At 52.9% G+C, this 14,026-nt stretch overlaps 1 protein-coding gene across 1 annotated transcript in view; it reads left to right on the top strand.

Annotated features, from left to right (window-relative positions):
• Positions 1-7,001: 7,001 nt before the first annotated feature.
• HOMER2 (homer scaffold protein 2) overlaps positions 7,002-14,026 on the top strand; it is a 74,162-nt gene continuing 67,137 nt past the window's right edge. Inside the window, exon 1 of the mRNA XM_038767389.1 lies at positions 7,002-7,049. Within this exon, the coding sequence (XP_038623317.1) occupies positions 7,045-7,049 (5 nt within the window). The 5' untranslated portion in view covers positions 7,002-7,044. The remainder of the gene's footprint in view (positions 7,050-14,026) is intronic.

The raw sequence follows: 14,026 nt of genomic DNA, 5'->3' as shown, positions 1-14,026 counted from the left end.
ATTGTTCTATTGTACTCTCCCAAGTAGTTAGTACAGTGCTCTGCACACAGTAAGCACTCAATAAAAACCGCTGACTGACAATTGACTGACTGATTATTTATATTAATGTCTGACTCCTCCTCTACAGTGAAAGCCCATTGTGGGCAGGAAATGGGTCTGTTCCACTGTTCTATAGTACTCTCCCAAGCGCTTAGTACAATGCTCTGCACATAGTAAGTGCTCAGTAAATACAATTGACTGACTGACATTCATTCATTCATTCAATCGTATTTATTGAGCGCTTACTGTGTGCAGAGCACTGTACTAAGCACTTGGGAAGTACAAGTTGGCAACATATAGAGACGGTCCCTACCCAACAGTGGGCTCACAGTCTAGAAGGGGGAGACAGAGAACAAAACAAAACATATTAACAAAATAAAATAAATAGAATAAATATGTACAAAATAAATAAATACATAAATAGAGTAATAAATACGTACAAACATATATACATATATACAGGTGCTGTGGGGAGGGGAAGGAGGTAAGGCGGGGGGGGATACAACTTCCCTTCCAAAGCCACTCATCCGGTTCATTGCAGAACGCAATCAATCAATCAACCAATCAATCGTATTTATTGATTGCCTACTGTGTGCAGAGCACTGTACTAAGTGCTTGGAAGAATACAACAGAGTGGGTAGATATATTCCTTGCCCACAGTGAGTTTACAGTCTAGAAGGGGAGAGATAAATCAATCAATGGTATTTATTGAGCGCTTACTGTGTGCAGAGCACCATACTAAGCTCTCGGGAAAGTATGCTATAACAGCATTGGTAGACACACTCCCTGCTCACAACAAGTTTGCAGTCTAGAGTGTTCACCCCCTCAATCTTGGGGAAAGCCTTAGTGTCTACGGCATCCCAGGCCCCGGACGAAACCCTGTGGAAGTCCAAGGAGGCACACCATGGCAAATAGGGTCTGATTTTCTGATAGTTTGGTGCCATTTCCTCAGGGTTAGATTAAGAGCATTTGTTAGGACTTAGTCTCTCGGTTTCGCTCTCTCTCCTATCTCTCTCCCTCCCTCTTCTCCTTTGTCTCTCTCTCCCCACCTCTCTCTCACCCTCTCCCTTCTCTCCTTCCCACCCCTCTCTCCCTCTCTCTCCTTCCCTCTTCTCCTGTCTCTCTTTCCCCCACCTCTCTCTCCCAACTTTAACCCTCTCTCCCCACCTCTCTCCCTCTAACTCTTCCTTTCTCTCTTTCTTTCCCTCTCCTCTCCCTCCCTTTAGCTCCCTCTCTCCCCCCTTCTCTCTCCTTCTCTCCCCCTCTCTCCTCCTTTGTCCCTCTCTTCTCTCTCTCCTTCGTTCTCTCTCTTTTCCTTTGTCGCTCTCTCCTGCACCGCTCTCTCTGTCCCTGTCTCTCTCTCCCCCTCCCTCTTTCTCTCCTTCTCCCTCCACCTCTCTCCCTCTAACTCTTCCTCTCTCTCTTTCTTTCCCTCTCCTCTCCCTCCCTTTAGCTCCCTCTCTCCCCCCTTCTCTCTCCTTCTCTCCCCCTCTCTCCTCCTTTGTCCCTCTCTTCTCTCTCTCCTTCGTTCTCTCTCTTTTCCTTTGTCGCTCTCTCCTGCACCGCTCTCTCTGTCCCTGTCTCTCTCTCCCCCTCCCTCTTTCTCTCCTTCTCCCTCCTTCCTTTCCCAAGTTACACTCATGCCCTTGCTGCCTTCCCTTACCCTGCTAGGGCTATTTTTAGCCCAAGGGCAGCCAAGGTAGGAGCTGAGAGGAGGGTGCTGTCTTTTTCTGTGTGGTGTCAGTTAAGGGCTTACTATATGTCAGGCACTGTACTAGGGGCTGGAGTAGACACAAGCTAAACAGGCTGAACACAGATGGGGCTCACAGTCCGAATCCCCGTTTTCCAGCTGAGGGAACTGAAGCCCAGAGAAGTGGAGTGACCTACCCATGGAGAAGCCGGGATTAGAACCCAGGTCCTTCTGACTCTCAGGCCCCATGCTGTAACCACTAGGCTATCTTGCTTCTGTCTCGCGACCGCTGTGGAAATTCCGGTGGGTCGGGGAAGGACAGTGAGCAGCTGCCTCTTATTCTCCCCAACCATTAAAGGGAGTGACTCGGCCACCCAGATCCATTTTCGAGTTACTAATATTTGTCGTATTTGCTAAGCGCTTACAATGTGCCAGGCACTGTTCTAAGTGCTGGGATAGATACAAGCTACACAGGTAAGACAGTCTCTGTCCCACGTGGGGCTCACAGTCTCCAATCCCCCTTTTAGAGATGAGGGAACTGAGGCCCAGAGAAGTGAAGAGACTTGCCCAAGGTCACCTAGCAGACAAGAGGCGTTGTCAGGATTAGAACCCACGTCCTTCTGACTCCCAAACCCGTGCTCTATCCACGAGACTATGTTGCTTCTCTGGAATCACACTCCTGACCACAGCTTTCTGTTTCCCTAATTTACCCACAGCCATGGGTAGCTCCCTTCAGGAATTGTGTATGTGTGCGTGTGCGTATGTGTGTGTTTGAGGGTATTTGTTAAGCACTCACTATGTGCCAGACACTGTTCTAAGCACTGGGATGGAGAGAACGTAATCCGGTTGGACACATTCTCTGTCCCACAAGGGGCTCACACTCTTATACTAAGCACTGAGGTAGATACAAACTAATCAGGTCGGACACATTCCCTGCCCCACGTGGGGCTCAAGGTCATCATCATCATCATCATCAACCGTATTTATTGAGCGCTTACTATGTGCAGAGCACTGTACTAAGCGCTTGGAAAGTACAAATTGGCAACAGGTCTTAATCCCTATTTTCCAGATGAGGGAACTGAGTCCCGGAGAAGCGAAGCGACTTGCCCAAGGTCACCCGGCAGACAAATGGCGGAGCCAGGAATTAGAGCCCAGGTCCTTCTTGCTCCCAGGCCTGTGCTCTTTCCATTAGGCCACGCTGCTTCGTGTGTGTGTGTGTGTGTATTTGCTTCCAATACAGCAGCAGGATGGTATTTGGCTCAGGCGAAGCTTGTCAGTCACTAGCAGATGGTAAGCCCCTATAGAGCTCAATTTCTATTTTCATCTCCCGGAGCCAGGGCCAGGGCATTCTGTGGAGCGTGCTGAGGCAGAGAGTGGCCCCTTCCAGCCCCGGGCCTGCGTATACGTGGACTCTCTCCTTGGCCAGTATGGGTAGTCGGAGGGTTTTCCCGAAGAAGCAGAAGTCCGAAGCCCTGAGAAATTGGCCACCTTCCGTCGTGTAATGACACAGGGAGACAAACTGTCTCTGCTTCCCTCCCGCTCCTCCCCAAGTAATTGCCACTGGGAGACGCTTGCCAAGAGAGACGTCCGGGGTGGCCCGGGGGTCACCCAGGGGTCAGGAGAGGAGCCAGAGGGACCACTTCCAGTCCTTGGGGAAGAGCACCGGGCCTGGGATTCAGGAGGACCTGGATTCTCATCCCGGCTCGGCCACTTGTCTGCTGCTGTGTGACCCCGGGGAAGTCGCTTCACTTCTCTGGGCCTCAGATTCCTCAGCTGTAAAATGGGGTTGAAGACTGTTACCCCCATGTGGGACAGGGGTCTGTCTCCCCCACTCTAGACTGTAGGCTCATTGTGGGCGGGGAATGTGTCCGTTTATTGTTGTACTGTACTTTCCCAAGAGCTTAGCACAGCGCTCTGCACACAGTAAGTGCTCAATGAATAAATCAAATGAATGATGACCCTAAAGAAGATACCCAGTAACCTTAGGGGGTGGGTGAGAAGAAGGGTTGCCCTTTGAGATGAACAGAGAAGCTATTTATTGTTTTATTGTACTCTCCCAAGTGCTTAGTACAGTAGATACTCAATAAATACGATTGATTGAATGAATGAATGAATGAACGAGGTTGGGGGCTGCAAGGTGGACTCCACAGGTAATAACAATAATAATAATAATGGCATTTATTAAGCGCTTACTACGTGCAAAGCATTGTTCTAAGCACTGGGGAGGTTACGAGGTGATCAGGTTGACCCACGTGGGGCTCACAGTCTTAATCCCCATTTTACAGATGAGGTAACTAAGGCACAGAGAAGTTAAGTGACTTGCCCAAAGTCACACAACTGACAAGTGGCGGAGCCGGGATTTGAACCCTTGACCTCTGACTCCAAAGCCCGTGCTCTTTCCACTGAGCCACGCTGCTTCCCCAGGTAGCAGACCACAAGTCTTTTTTATGGTATTTGTTAAGCGCTTATTCTGTGTCAAGCACCGTACTAAGCGCTGGGGTAGATACGAGCTAATCAGGTTGGACACAGTCCATGTCCCCACATGGGGCTTACAGTCTTCATCCCCATTTTCCAGATGAGGACACTGAGGCCCAGAGAAGTGAAGTGACTTGCCCGAGGTCACACAGCAGACAAGTGGCACAGCAGGGATTAGACTCCAGGGCCTGGGCTCTAACCACTTGGCCACGTTGCTTCCTCCTGAAGGTGACCTTGCAGGCTTGATTTTAGGTGGGACTGACAAAATCTGAGGGCCGAGTGGGAGGGCGGGAATACTATTTATTAAGCAGCTACTGTCTGCAAAACACTGTAGTAAAAAGATACACAGATTTGAATAATTCATTCAATCATATTCATTGAGTGCTTCCTGTGTGCGCATCACTGGACTGTGCGCTTGGAAGAGGACAATAGAACAATAAACGGACACATTCCCTGCCCACAACAAGCTTGCGGCCTAGAGCCGGGGAGACAGACATCAATTCAAGGAAATAAATAAAAGAAAATAAATAAAGAAATAAATCAAAGAAATAAAGGGCAGATATGGACATGTGTCACCCTGGGCAAGTCACCTCACTTCTCTGGGCCTCAGTTCCCTCATCTGTATTTTATTTTGTTCATATGTTTTGTTTTGTTCTCTGTCTCCCCCTTCTAGACTGTGAGCCCACTGTTGGGTAGGGACCGTCTCTATATGTTGCCAACTTGTACTTCCCAAGCGCTTAGTACAGTGCTCTGCACACAGTAAGTGCTCAATAAATGCGATTGAATGAATGAATGAATGAATCTGTAAAATGTGGATTAAGACTGTGTCCAACCTGATTACCTTGTATCTACCCTAGTGCTTCGAATAGTGCTTGGCACCTAGTAAGCACTAAAGAAATACCATAATTATTATTATTATTATTATTGTTCATTGATGCGGGTGTGAAGGGGAACAAAGGGGCCAGGTCAAGGTGATGCAGAAGGGAGTGGGAGAAGTCACCGTTGTCTTTGTCTTTTCGGTTGTTTTGGTGTTTTCTTTGTTTCATCTTCCAATTCATCTGTGTCTATCCAGGGCTTCCTCTGCCCAGAGCACTGCAGTAAGCACTTGGGAGAGTGCGGGAGAGTTTCCTTCCGTAATAATAACAATAATGGCATTTGTTAAGCGCTTACTACATGCAAAGCACTGTTCTAAGCGCTGGGGAGGGGTACAAGGTGATCAGGTTGTCTTCAGTCCCCCCTGCCCTACATTCATTTATTCATTCAATCCTATTTATTGAGCACTTAACGTGTGCAGAGCACTGTACTAAGCTCTTGGGAGGATTGAGTGAATGGCTCTGACAGAAGGCAATCCAAAGGAGGCCTGGGGAGCAGGGCCTAGGAGCAGAGTAGTAGGGTCCTCAATGGGCTGAGCAGCTGGGGAAAAGCGGGGGTCGTGGGGGGGATCGTGGATCCCTTCCCCCCCACCTCAAGAGCTTGGCTTGGCGCTGGGGGAGCACTTAGAAGGGTGAGGAGGGGGTGGGCCAAGGGGCAGAACCCAAGGGGGCCGGGGGGCCTGGGGGGCTGGGTGGTCCAGGGGATCTGGGGGCCCGGGAGTCGAGGGTCCTGGGGTCTGGGGGTCCGGGGGTCCAGGGGTGTGGGAGTCAAGGGACCTGGGGGTCCGGGGGTCAGGGGGATCTGGGGGTTCGTGGGTGTGGGGGTCCGGGGGGCCTGGGGGTCTGGGGGCGGTGGGGGTCCGGGGGTCCGTGGGTGTAGGGGTCCAGGGGGCCTGGGGGTCTGGAGATGTGGGGGCCTGGGGTCTGGAGGTCTGGGCGGTCCGGGGGTCTGGGGAGTCTGGGGGTCCTGGGGGTCTGGGGTCCTGGGGGTCTGGGCATCTGGGGGTCTGGAGAGACCTGGGATCTTGGGGGGGGGGGGTCTGTGGGTCCGGGGGTCCGGGGACCTGGGGATCTGGGGGTCCGGGAGTCCGGGAGTCTGGGGGTCCGGGGGTCTGGGGGCTTGGGGGGTCTGGGGGTCTGGGGGGTCCGGGGGTCTGGGGATCTGGGGGGTCCGGGGGTCTTGGGGGTCGAGGGTCTGGGGGCCCGGGAGTCTGGGGATCTGGGGGTCTGGGGGCCTGGGGGCCCGGGGGGTCTGGGAGGTCCGGGGGTCTCGGGGGTCTGGAGGTCTGGGGGCCCGGGAGTTTGGGGATCTGGGGGTCTGGGGGCTTGGGGGCCTGGGGGCCAAGGAGGTCTGAGGGTCTTGGGGGTCCGGGGGTCTGGGGGCCCGGGGATCTGGGGGTCTGGGGGGTTCGGGGGTCTGGGGGCTTGGGGACCTGGGAGGTCCGGGGATCTAGGGGTCTGGGGGGTCCGGGGGTCCGGGGGTCTGGGGATTTGGGGGCCTGGGGGGTCCGGGGGTCTTGGGGGTCCAGGGGTCTGGGGGCCCGGGGGTCTGGGGATCTGTGGGTCTGGGGGCTTGGGGGCCTGGGGACCCGGGGGTCTGGGGATCTGGGGGTCTGGGGGGTCCGGGGGTCTGGGGGCCTGGGGGCCTGGGAGGTCCGGGGGTCTAGGGGTCTTGGGGGTCCGGGGGTCTGGGGATCTGGGGGTCTGGGGGCTTGGGGGCCTGGGGGGTCCGGGGGCCCTGCGGAGCCCGGGGGTCTGGGGGTTTGGGGGCGGGGCCTTTGGGCGGGGGGCGGTGCCCGGGTCCGGGGGCGGTGCCCGGGTTCGGGGGCGGGGCGGGGCCCATCGGGCAGCCCTAGGTGCCAACTTACGGGGAGCGGCGGCGGCGGCGGCGGCGGCGGAGAGAGAGAGAGAGACAGACAGACAGACAGACGGACGGCGGAGAGGAGACAGGAGACGGACGGCGGAGCCATGGGGTGAGTGCCCCCCGAGACCCCCAACACGCCCCGCCCCCCTCCCCTCCCCCATCTCCATCCCCCCTCCTTGCGGCCCCATCATCTCCGCCCCCCGGCCCCCCGCGCCCCATCCTCACCGCCCCTCCGGGCCCATCCTGCCTCCTCGTCCATCTGTGCCCACCCTGCCCCCTGGTCCCTGCCCGTCCTGCCCCCTCGCCTGTGCCCCCTCGCCTGTGCCCCCTCTGCCCCCTCATCCCTGCCCATCCTGCCCCCTCATCCAGGCCCACCTTGCCCCCTCATGTGTGCCCCCTCTGCCCTCTCCCCCGTGCCCACCCTGCCCCCTCGTCCCTGCCCACCTTGCCCCTTCATCCCTGCCCATCCTGGCCCCTCGTCCAGGCCCACCTGGCCCCCTCGACTGTGGCCACTCTGCCCCTTCGTCCCTGCCCATCCTGCCCCTTCATCCCTGCCCATCCTGCTCCCTCTTCCATGCCCACCTAGCCCCCTCATCCGTGCCCACCCTGCCCCCTCATCTGTGCCCACCCTTCCCCCTCATCTGTGCCCACCCTGCTCTCTCATCCGTGCCCACCTTGCCCCCTCGTCCATGCCCACTCCATGCCCACCCTGCCCCGTACCCACCCATCCCCGTGTCAGGCTCCCCCGAGGCCTGCCGGTGCCCCAGTGCCCGCCCCTCGGGGTGCCCGGGGGAACCCCCTCTTGGACCCCCAGAGCCCCGGTGGTGTTGGGGGGGGAGAGGGTCCTGCATTTCCCCAGGTGGCGACCCCCGACGTCGGGGGTACGGGGTGGGGAGGGGGAGAAGCTGGTGGAACCAGGGGGCTAAGGCCTGGTGCCAAGACTCTGGAAGTTTGGGCATGTTGAGGCCAGGGGGGATGCAGGTCTCCCCCTCCCCATCCCCCAGCATTAAGGTGGTACAGAGTGGTCCCCATCCAGGGTGACCCCCCCGGGACCCACCCCCTGTTGTCCCAGGGACCCCCAGACCTGATCACCCAGAGAGCAGGACCACCCCCCCTCACCACCAGACATGGCCAGAATCGGAATGGGTCTCTTTATCATTCTATTGGCCTCTCCCCAGCGCTTAGTACAGTGCTCTGCACCCACTAAGCCCTCAATCAATACCACTGACTGACCGAATTGGGACTTCTGGGGATCTCAGGGGACCGTATTTTCTGGACCAGAAGGTGTTTTCCCTCGGTGCAGTAAGTGGCAATTGAATTTGCCACTTGGCAATTGAAATCCTGGCAACCGAATCTGACCCTCAAGCTGCTCTGACTGTTTGTTACAGTTTCCCTTAATGATTAATCTGGAGCAATGCACCCTTTGAAAACGGCGGTGGGCCCAAATTGCCCCGCCACCGTTTATTTGGATTTTTTTTTTTTTTGCCTTCGTTAGAAATTGGGCTTGAATGAGACCCGAAACACAGCGGCTTCGCGGATAGAGCACGGGGCTGGGGGTCGGATGGACCTGAGTTCTAATCTAAGTCTGCTGTGTGAGCTTGGGCAACTCACTTCACTTCTCTGGGCCTCAGTTGTCTCATCTGTAAATGACGATAAAGACTGTGAGCCCCATGTGGGATAGGGACTGTGTCCAACCTGATTACTTTGTGTCTACCCCAGTGCTTAGAACAGTGCTTGGCACATAGCTAAGCTTAATAAGTACCATAATTATCATTATTATTATTATTACCCTGAACCGCCTCGAAGACACCCCTCCTGGAGATCTACTTGTAAAATTTAATCAGTGGTATTCATCGAGCACTTGCTCACTGTGTGTGTACTGTACTAAGCACTTGGGAGAGTATGTGTCACAAGTGTGTGTACTGTACTAAGCACTTGGGAGAGTATGTGTCACAACATTGGTAGACAGTTCCAGGTTTCTCAACCAATCATCAATCAGTCAATTGTATTTATTGAGTGCTTTCTGTGTGCCGAGCATTGCACTAAACGTTTGGGAGAGTACAATAGAACGGTAAACAGACACATTCCCTGTCCACAATGAGCTTACAGCCTAGAAAAGGAGACAGACATTCATATAAATAAATAAAATGACAGATGAGGAGCAGCATGGCTCAGTGGAAAGAGCACGGGCTTTGGAGTCAGAGGTCATGGGTTCAAATCCCGTCCACCAACTGTCAGCTGTGTGACTTTGGGCAAGTCACTTAACTTCTCTGCGCCTCAGTTACCTCATCTGTAAAATGGGGATTAAAACTGTGAGCCCCCCGTGGGACAACCTGATCACCTTGTAACCTCCCCAGCGCTTAGAACAGTGCTTTGTAAGCGCTTAACAAATACCATTATTATTATTATTATATGGACACAAGTGCGGTGGAGCAGGTGGGGAGGATGAATAAAAGGGGCAAGTCAGGGCGACACAGAAGGGAATGGGAGGAAAGGAAAGAGGGCTTAGTCAGGGAAGACCTCTTGGAGGAGATGGGCCTTCAGTAAGGCTTTGAAGGCTGGGAGAGTCATTATCTGTTGGATATGAAGAGGGAGGGCATTCCAGGATAGAGGGAGGATGTGGGCGAGAGGTCAGCGGTGAGAGAAACGAGATCGAGGTACAGTGAGAAGGTTGGCATTGGAGGAACAAAGTATGCTAGCTGGGTTGTGGTAGGAGAGCAGCAGGGTGAGATAGGAGGGGGCAAGGGGATCGACTGCCTTAAAGCCGACAGAGAGGAGTTTTTCTTTGCTGCGGGGGAAGATGAGCCACCACTGGAAACGTAGACCGAATGTTTTGGCAGGAAAATGATCCAGGCAGCAGAGTGAAGCATGGACTGGAGTAATAAAGGCGGGGTAGGATAAGGGCTTGGATTAAAGTGGTTGCATAGACGGAGTGGAAAGGGCAGATTTTAGCTGTGCGGTGAAGGTTGAACCGACAGGATTTAGCGATAGGCTGAATCTGGGGTTGAACGAGGGAGAAGAGTCAAGGCTAATGCCAAGGTTACGGACTTGTGAGACAGGAAGGACGGTGGGGCCGTCTACAGCGACGAGAAAGTCAGGGGATGGGGCAGGGTTTGGGAGGGAAGATAAGGAGTTCTGTTTTGAGCATGTTAAGTTTGAGGTGACGGCAGGACACCCAAGTAGAGCTGTCGTGAAGGCAAGAGGAAATGCGAGGCTGCAGAGAGGGAGAGAGATATCAGGGCTGGAGATGGAGATTTGGGAATCATCCGCACAGAGGTGGTAGTCGAAGCCATGGGAGCGAATGAGTTCTCTAAGGGAGTGGGTGTAGGCGGAGAGTAGAAGGGGACCCAGAACTGAGCCTTGAGGGACCCCCACAGTTAGGAGGTGGGAGGCAGAGGAGGAGCCCGCAAAAGAGACGGAGAATGAGCGGCCAGAGGGATAGGTGGAGAACCAGAAAAGGGGGATTTCTGTAGCTATCAAGATTTCTGTAAGATCTTGGCTCTCCAAAGGTTCCCAATTTCCCAAGTTTCTGGATTCTGGAGGTTCTGGATTTCTGCTGTCTGAATTTTTGATGTTGCAAACCGTCTCTCATTTAATAATTCTGGTTATTGTGGTTTCGTTAAGCACTTACTCTGCGCCAGGCACTGTTCTAAGCACTGGGGTAGAAACGAGACAGTGAGTAGGACACAGTCCCTGTCCCACAGTAGGGCTCACAGTCCTAATCCCCATTTTACAGATGAGGGCACAGAGAAGTGAAATGACCTGCCCAAGGTCAAATGACAGGCAAGCGGAGGCACCAGGTTAAGAACCCAGGTCTTTCTAACTGCAACGCTGCTTCATTTAATCATCCAGGCTTTAGTTGGGGAGTTCTTGGGGTGGAGGGAGGAGAAGAAGGGGCTGGAAAACTCACAGGGGTTGGAGCCTTTTTGATCGATGATGATGGCATTTATTAAACACTGGCTATGTACGTGACAGCATAAGACAAGACAGTGTACCAAACACCTAAGTCAGTGCTGGGGTAGAGACAAGAAATTTCATTCACAGTCCCCGGCTCAAACAGGGCTCAGAGTCTAGTGGGAATAGGTAGTTTGTCCTCATTTTACCCCTGGGAATAAACAGTTCCTAAGGAAGATGTTTCCCACATAAGGACAACACCAGAACCTTGTGTTTCTTTTTGTTTCTTCTTCTTTTTTTTTTTTTTTCAGTATTTGTTAGGCGCTTTTTGTGCCAGGCACTGCTGTAAGTGCTGGGGTGGATCAAGCGCTTAGTACAGTGCTCTGCACACAGTAAGCGCTCAATAAATACGATTGAATGAATGCAAGCTAATCAGGTTGGACACGGTCCCCGTCCCATATGGGGCTCCCAGGCTCAATACCCACTTTGCAGATGAGGTCACTGAGGCACAGAAAAGTGAAGTGACTTGCCCAAGGTCCCACAGCAGATGCATGGAGGAGCCGGGATTAGAACCCAGGCCCTTCTGACTCCCAGGCTTGTGCTCTTTCTGCCGGGCCAAGCTGTTTCTTTGTCCATTAGATAACAGAATCTGTCCGAGGAAATTGCCTTGAGGATTTAGCCCTGGACATGGTTTAATTTCCTATCATTTTAACTCAGTATAATCCCTCCTTCCCCTCTCCATCCCCTTGCTCCTCACGTGTTTCTCCTGGGGGATTCTCGAGGGAAAAGTCGGGCTTCTCTCCTTCCATCCCACGTGTGAGCCTCATGTGGGACAGGGACTGTGTCTAATCTGCTTAGCTTGTATCCACCCCAGAGCTTAGTAAAGTGCCTGGCATATAATAAGCGCTTAACGAATAGCATTTAAAAAAAAATTGTAGACTGACGAGAGGTTGAAGAGTTGGTAGGAACGGGGAGAGACGTGATGATCCGGGGTCAGTCAAGTGTATTTATTGAGTGCTTACTGTGTGCAGAGCACTGCATTAAGCGCTTGGGAGAATCCAGTAGAACAGTTTTACAGTCACGCTTCCCGCTCACAACGAGCCTACAGTCCAGAAAAAACCTCTGTGGCGTTCCTGGCTTTCGTGTGCGTTGATTCGGTAAATGAAGAAAAACTTTTTGACACTTCTGCTTGAGGGTGATGGGACCTCCCTCTTTCTCCTTCCCCACCTCTCCCTCGACTCATCCACCCAAGCTAAAATTCCCCCACCAGGGGAGGGAAATTCCCAGTTATCAATTTTTTTTCAAGATATGCTCAGACTCTTCAGTCCCATGATCGACTTTCTAGATACCCACCGGTCCACTAACATTAATTCATTCAATCGTATTGCGCTTACTGTGTGCTTTGTCTGCAAAGACACTGTTGGGTAGCTTTATCCCTTCAGTCTCTGTTTTCATCATCATCACTGTGGTATTTTTTAAGCGCTTACTGTGGGTCAGGCACTTGTACTAAGCAATGGGGAGCATACAAGCAAATCGGGTTGAACACAATCCCTGTCCCATGTGGGTCTCACAGTCTCCCCATTTTCCAGATGAGGTAATTGAGGCACAGAGAAGTGAAGCGATTTGCCCAAGGTATGGTGTTTGTTAAGTGCTTCCTATGTGCCAGGCACTGTTTTAAGCTCTGGGGTGGAAGCAAGTCAATCGGGTTGGACACAGTCCCTGTCCCACAGAGGGCTCCCGGTCTTCATCCCCATTTTACAGATGCGGGAACTGAGGCCCAGAGAAGTGAAGTGACTTGCCCAAGGTCACACAGCAGACAAGTGACGGAGCCTGGATGAGAATCCATGACCTTCTGACTCCCAAGCCGGGGCTCTAGCCACTAGGCCGTGCTGCAGTAATACTGGTCTGGAAACTGAAGTTATAATAATAACAATATAAATTTGGTATTTGTTAAGTGCTTACTATGTGCAAAGCACTTTTCTAAGCGCTGGGGAGGATACAAGGTGATCACGTTGTCCCATGTGGGGCTCGCAATCTTAATCCCCATTTTACAGGTGAGGCAGCTGAGGCACAGAGAAGTTAAGTGACTTGCCCAAAGTCACACAGCCGACAAGCGACGGAGCTGGGATTTGAACCCGTGACCTCTGACTCCCAAGCCCATTCTGACTCCCAAGTTACTCTGGTCTGGTTCAGGGCTATTTCTACAGTTTTGTAAACGGACGGTTTCTCAGTGGGCAAGATGGGTAGAGAAATACCATTCCAGATGATGCAGTTTTCTCTTCTTGGAACAAGCCAGGCATCCGATCTTCATTGAGTCATGCCTTTCTACCTTGGAGGCTTTGGGATAACTCCCGATTGACATCACCAATAGATCATCTTTTCATTTCCCAAACAAAAACTAACCTCCACGAGCCAGCCCGTCTGCCATCAGATTTGATTAATTTTGCAAACAAGGTTTGATTGCTGAATTGTATGGGCGGAGGCGGTGTGACCCCTCGTTTTGCGTCTGACCACGGAAACGTCGCCTCGTCCACAAGCCCAAATCTCGTTTCTGTGAAACGCTCCACACAACCTTGTTTCGTGTTCCCTGCCTCGTTTTCTGAGATGGTTCCTTTCCTCCTTTAACTTTCCTCTCACCAGGCAGGGAAGGGGAGTTTACGGGGTCGGTGAATTGCTTCAACATTTGGAATTACCACGATTCTCGCTTGCTCTCCTCACGTGTTCGATGAAACGCTAACTGCAGCTCAGTCCCTCGGGTCACTTTGGAGAAGTCTTTGATGTAATGTTCTCTGCTGTTGGGTATTTGTGGCAACCCTCCTGGCCTTTGTCTTTTCTTTTTATGGTATTTGTTAAATGCTTACTACATGCCAGGCATTTTGCTAAGCGTTGGGGTAGATACAAACTGTCCCACGTGTGGCTCGCAGTCTTAATTTTTATTTTATTCATTCGTTCAATCGTATTTTACCAATGAGAAGCGGCGAGGCCTAGTGGGTAGCACACTGGGAGTCAAAAGGACCTGCGTTCTCATCCCGGCTCTGCCACTTGTCTGCTGCGGGACCTGGGGCAAGTCCCTGCCCCACCTAAGGCTCACAGTCTCCCCATTTTCAGGTGAGGCAACTGAGGCCCAGAGGAGTGAAGTGACTTGCCCAAGGTCACACGGCAGACACAGGTCTGCCCCTCTGGAGGTCTCTC

Source organism: Tachyglossus aculeatus, chromosome 26 (genome assembly GCF_015852505.1).
Source record: "Tachyglossus aculeatus isolate mTacAcu1 chromosome 26, mTacAcu1.pri, whole genome shotgun sequence".
Classification (NCBI taxonomy): domain Eukaryota; kingdom Metazoa; phylum Chordata; class Mammalia; order Monotremata; family Tachyglossidae; genus Tachyglossus; species Tachyglossus aculeatus.
This window is presented reverse-complemented; position numbering and strand designations above follow the sequence as displayed.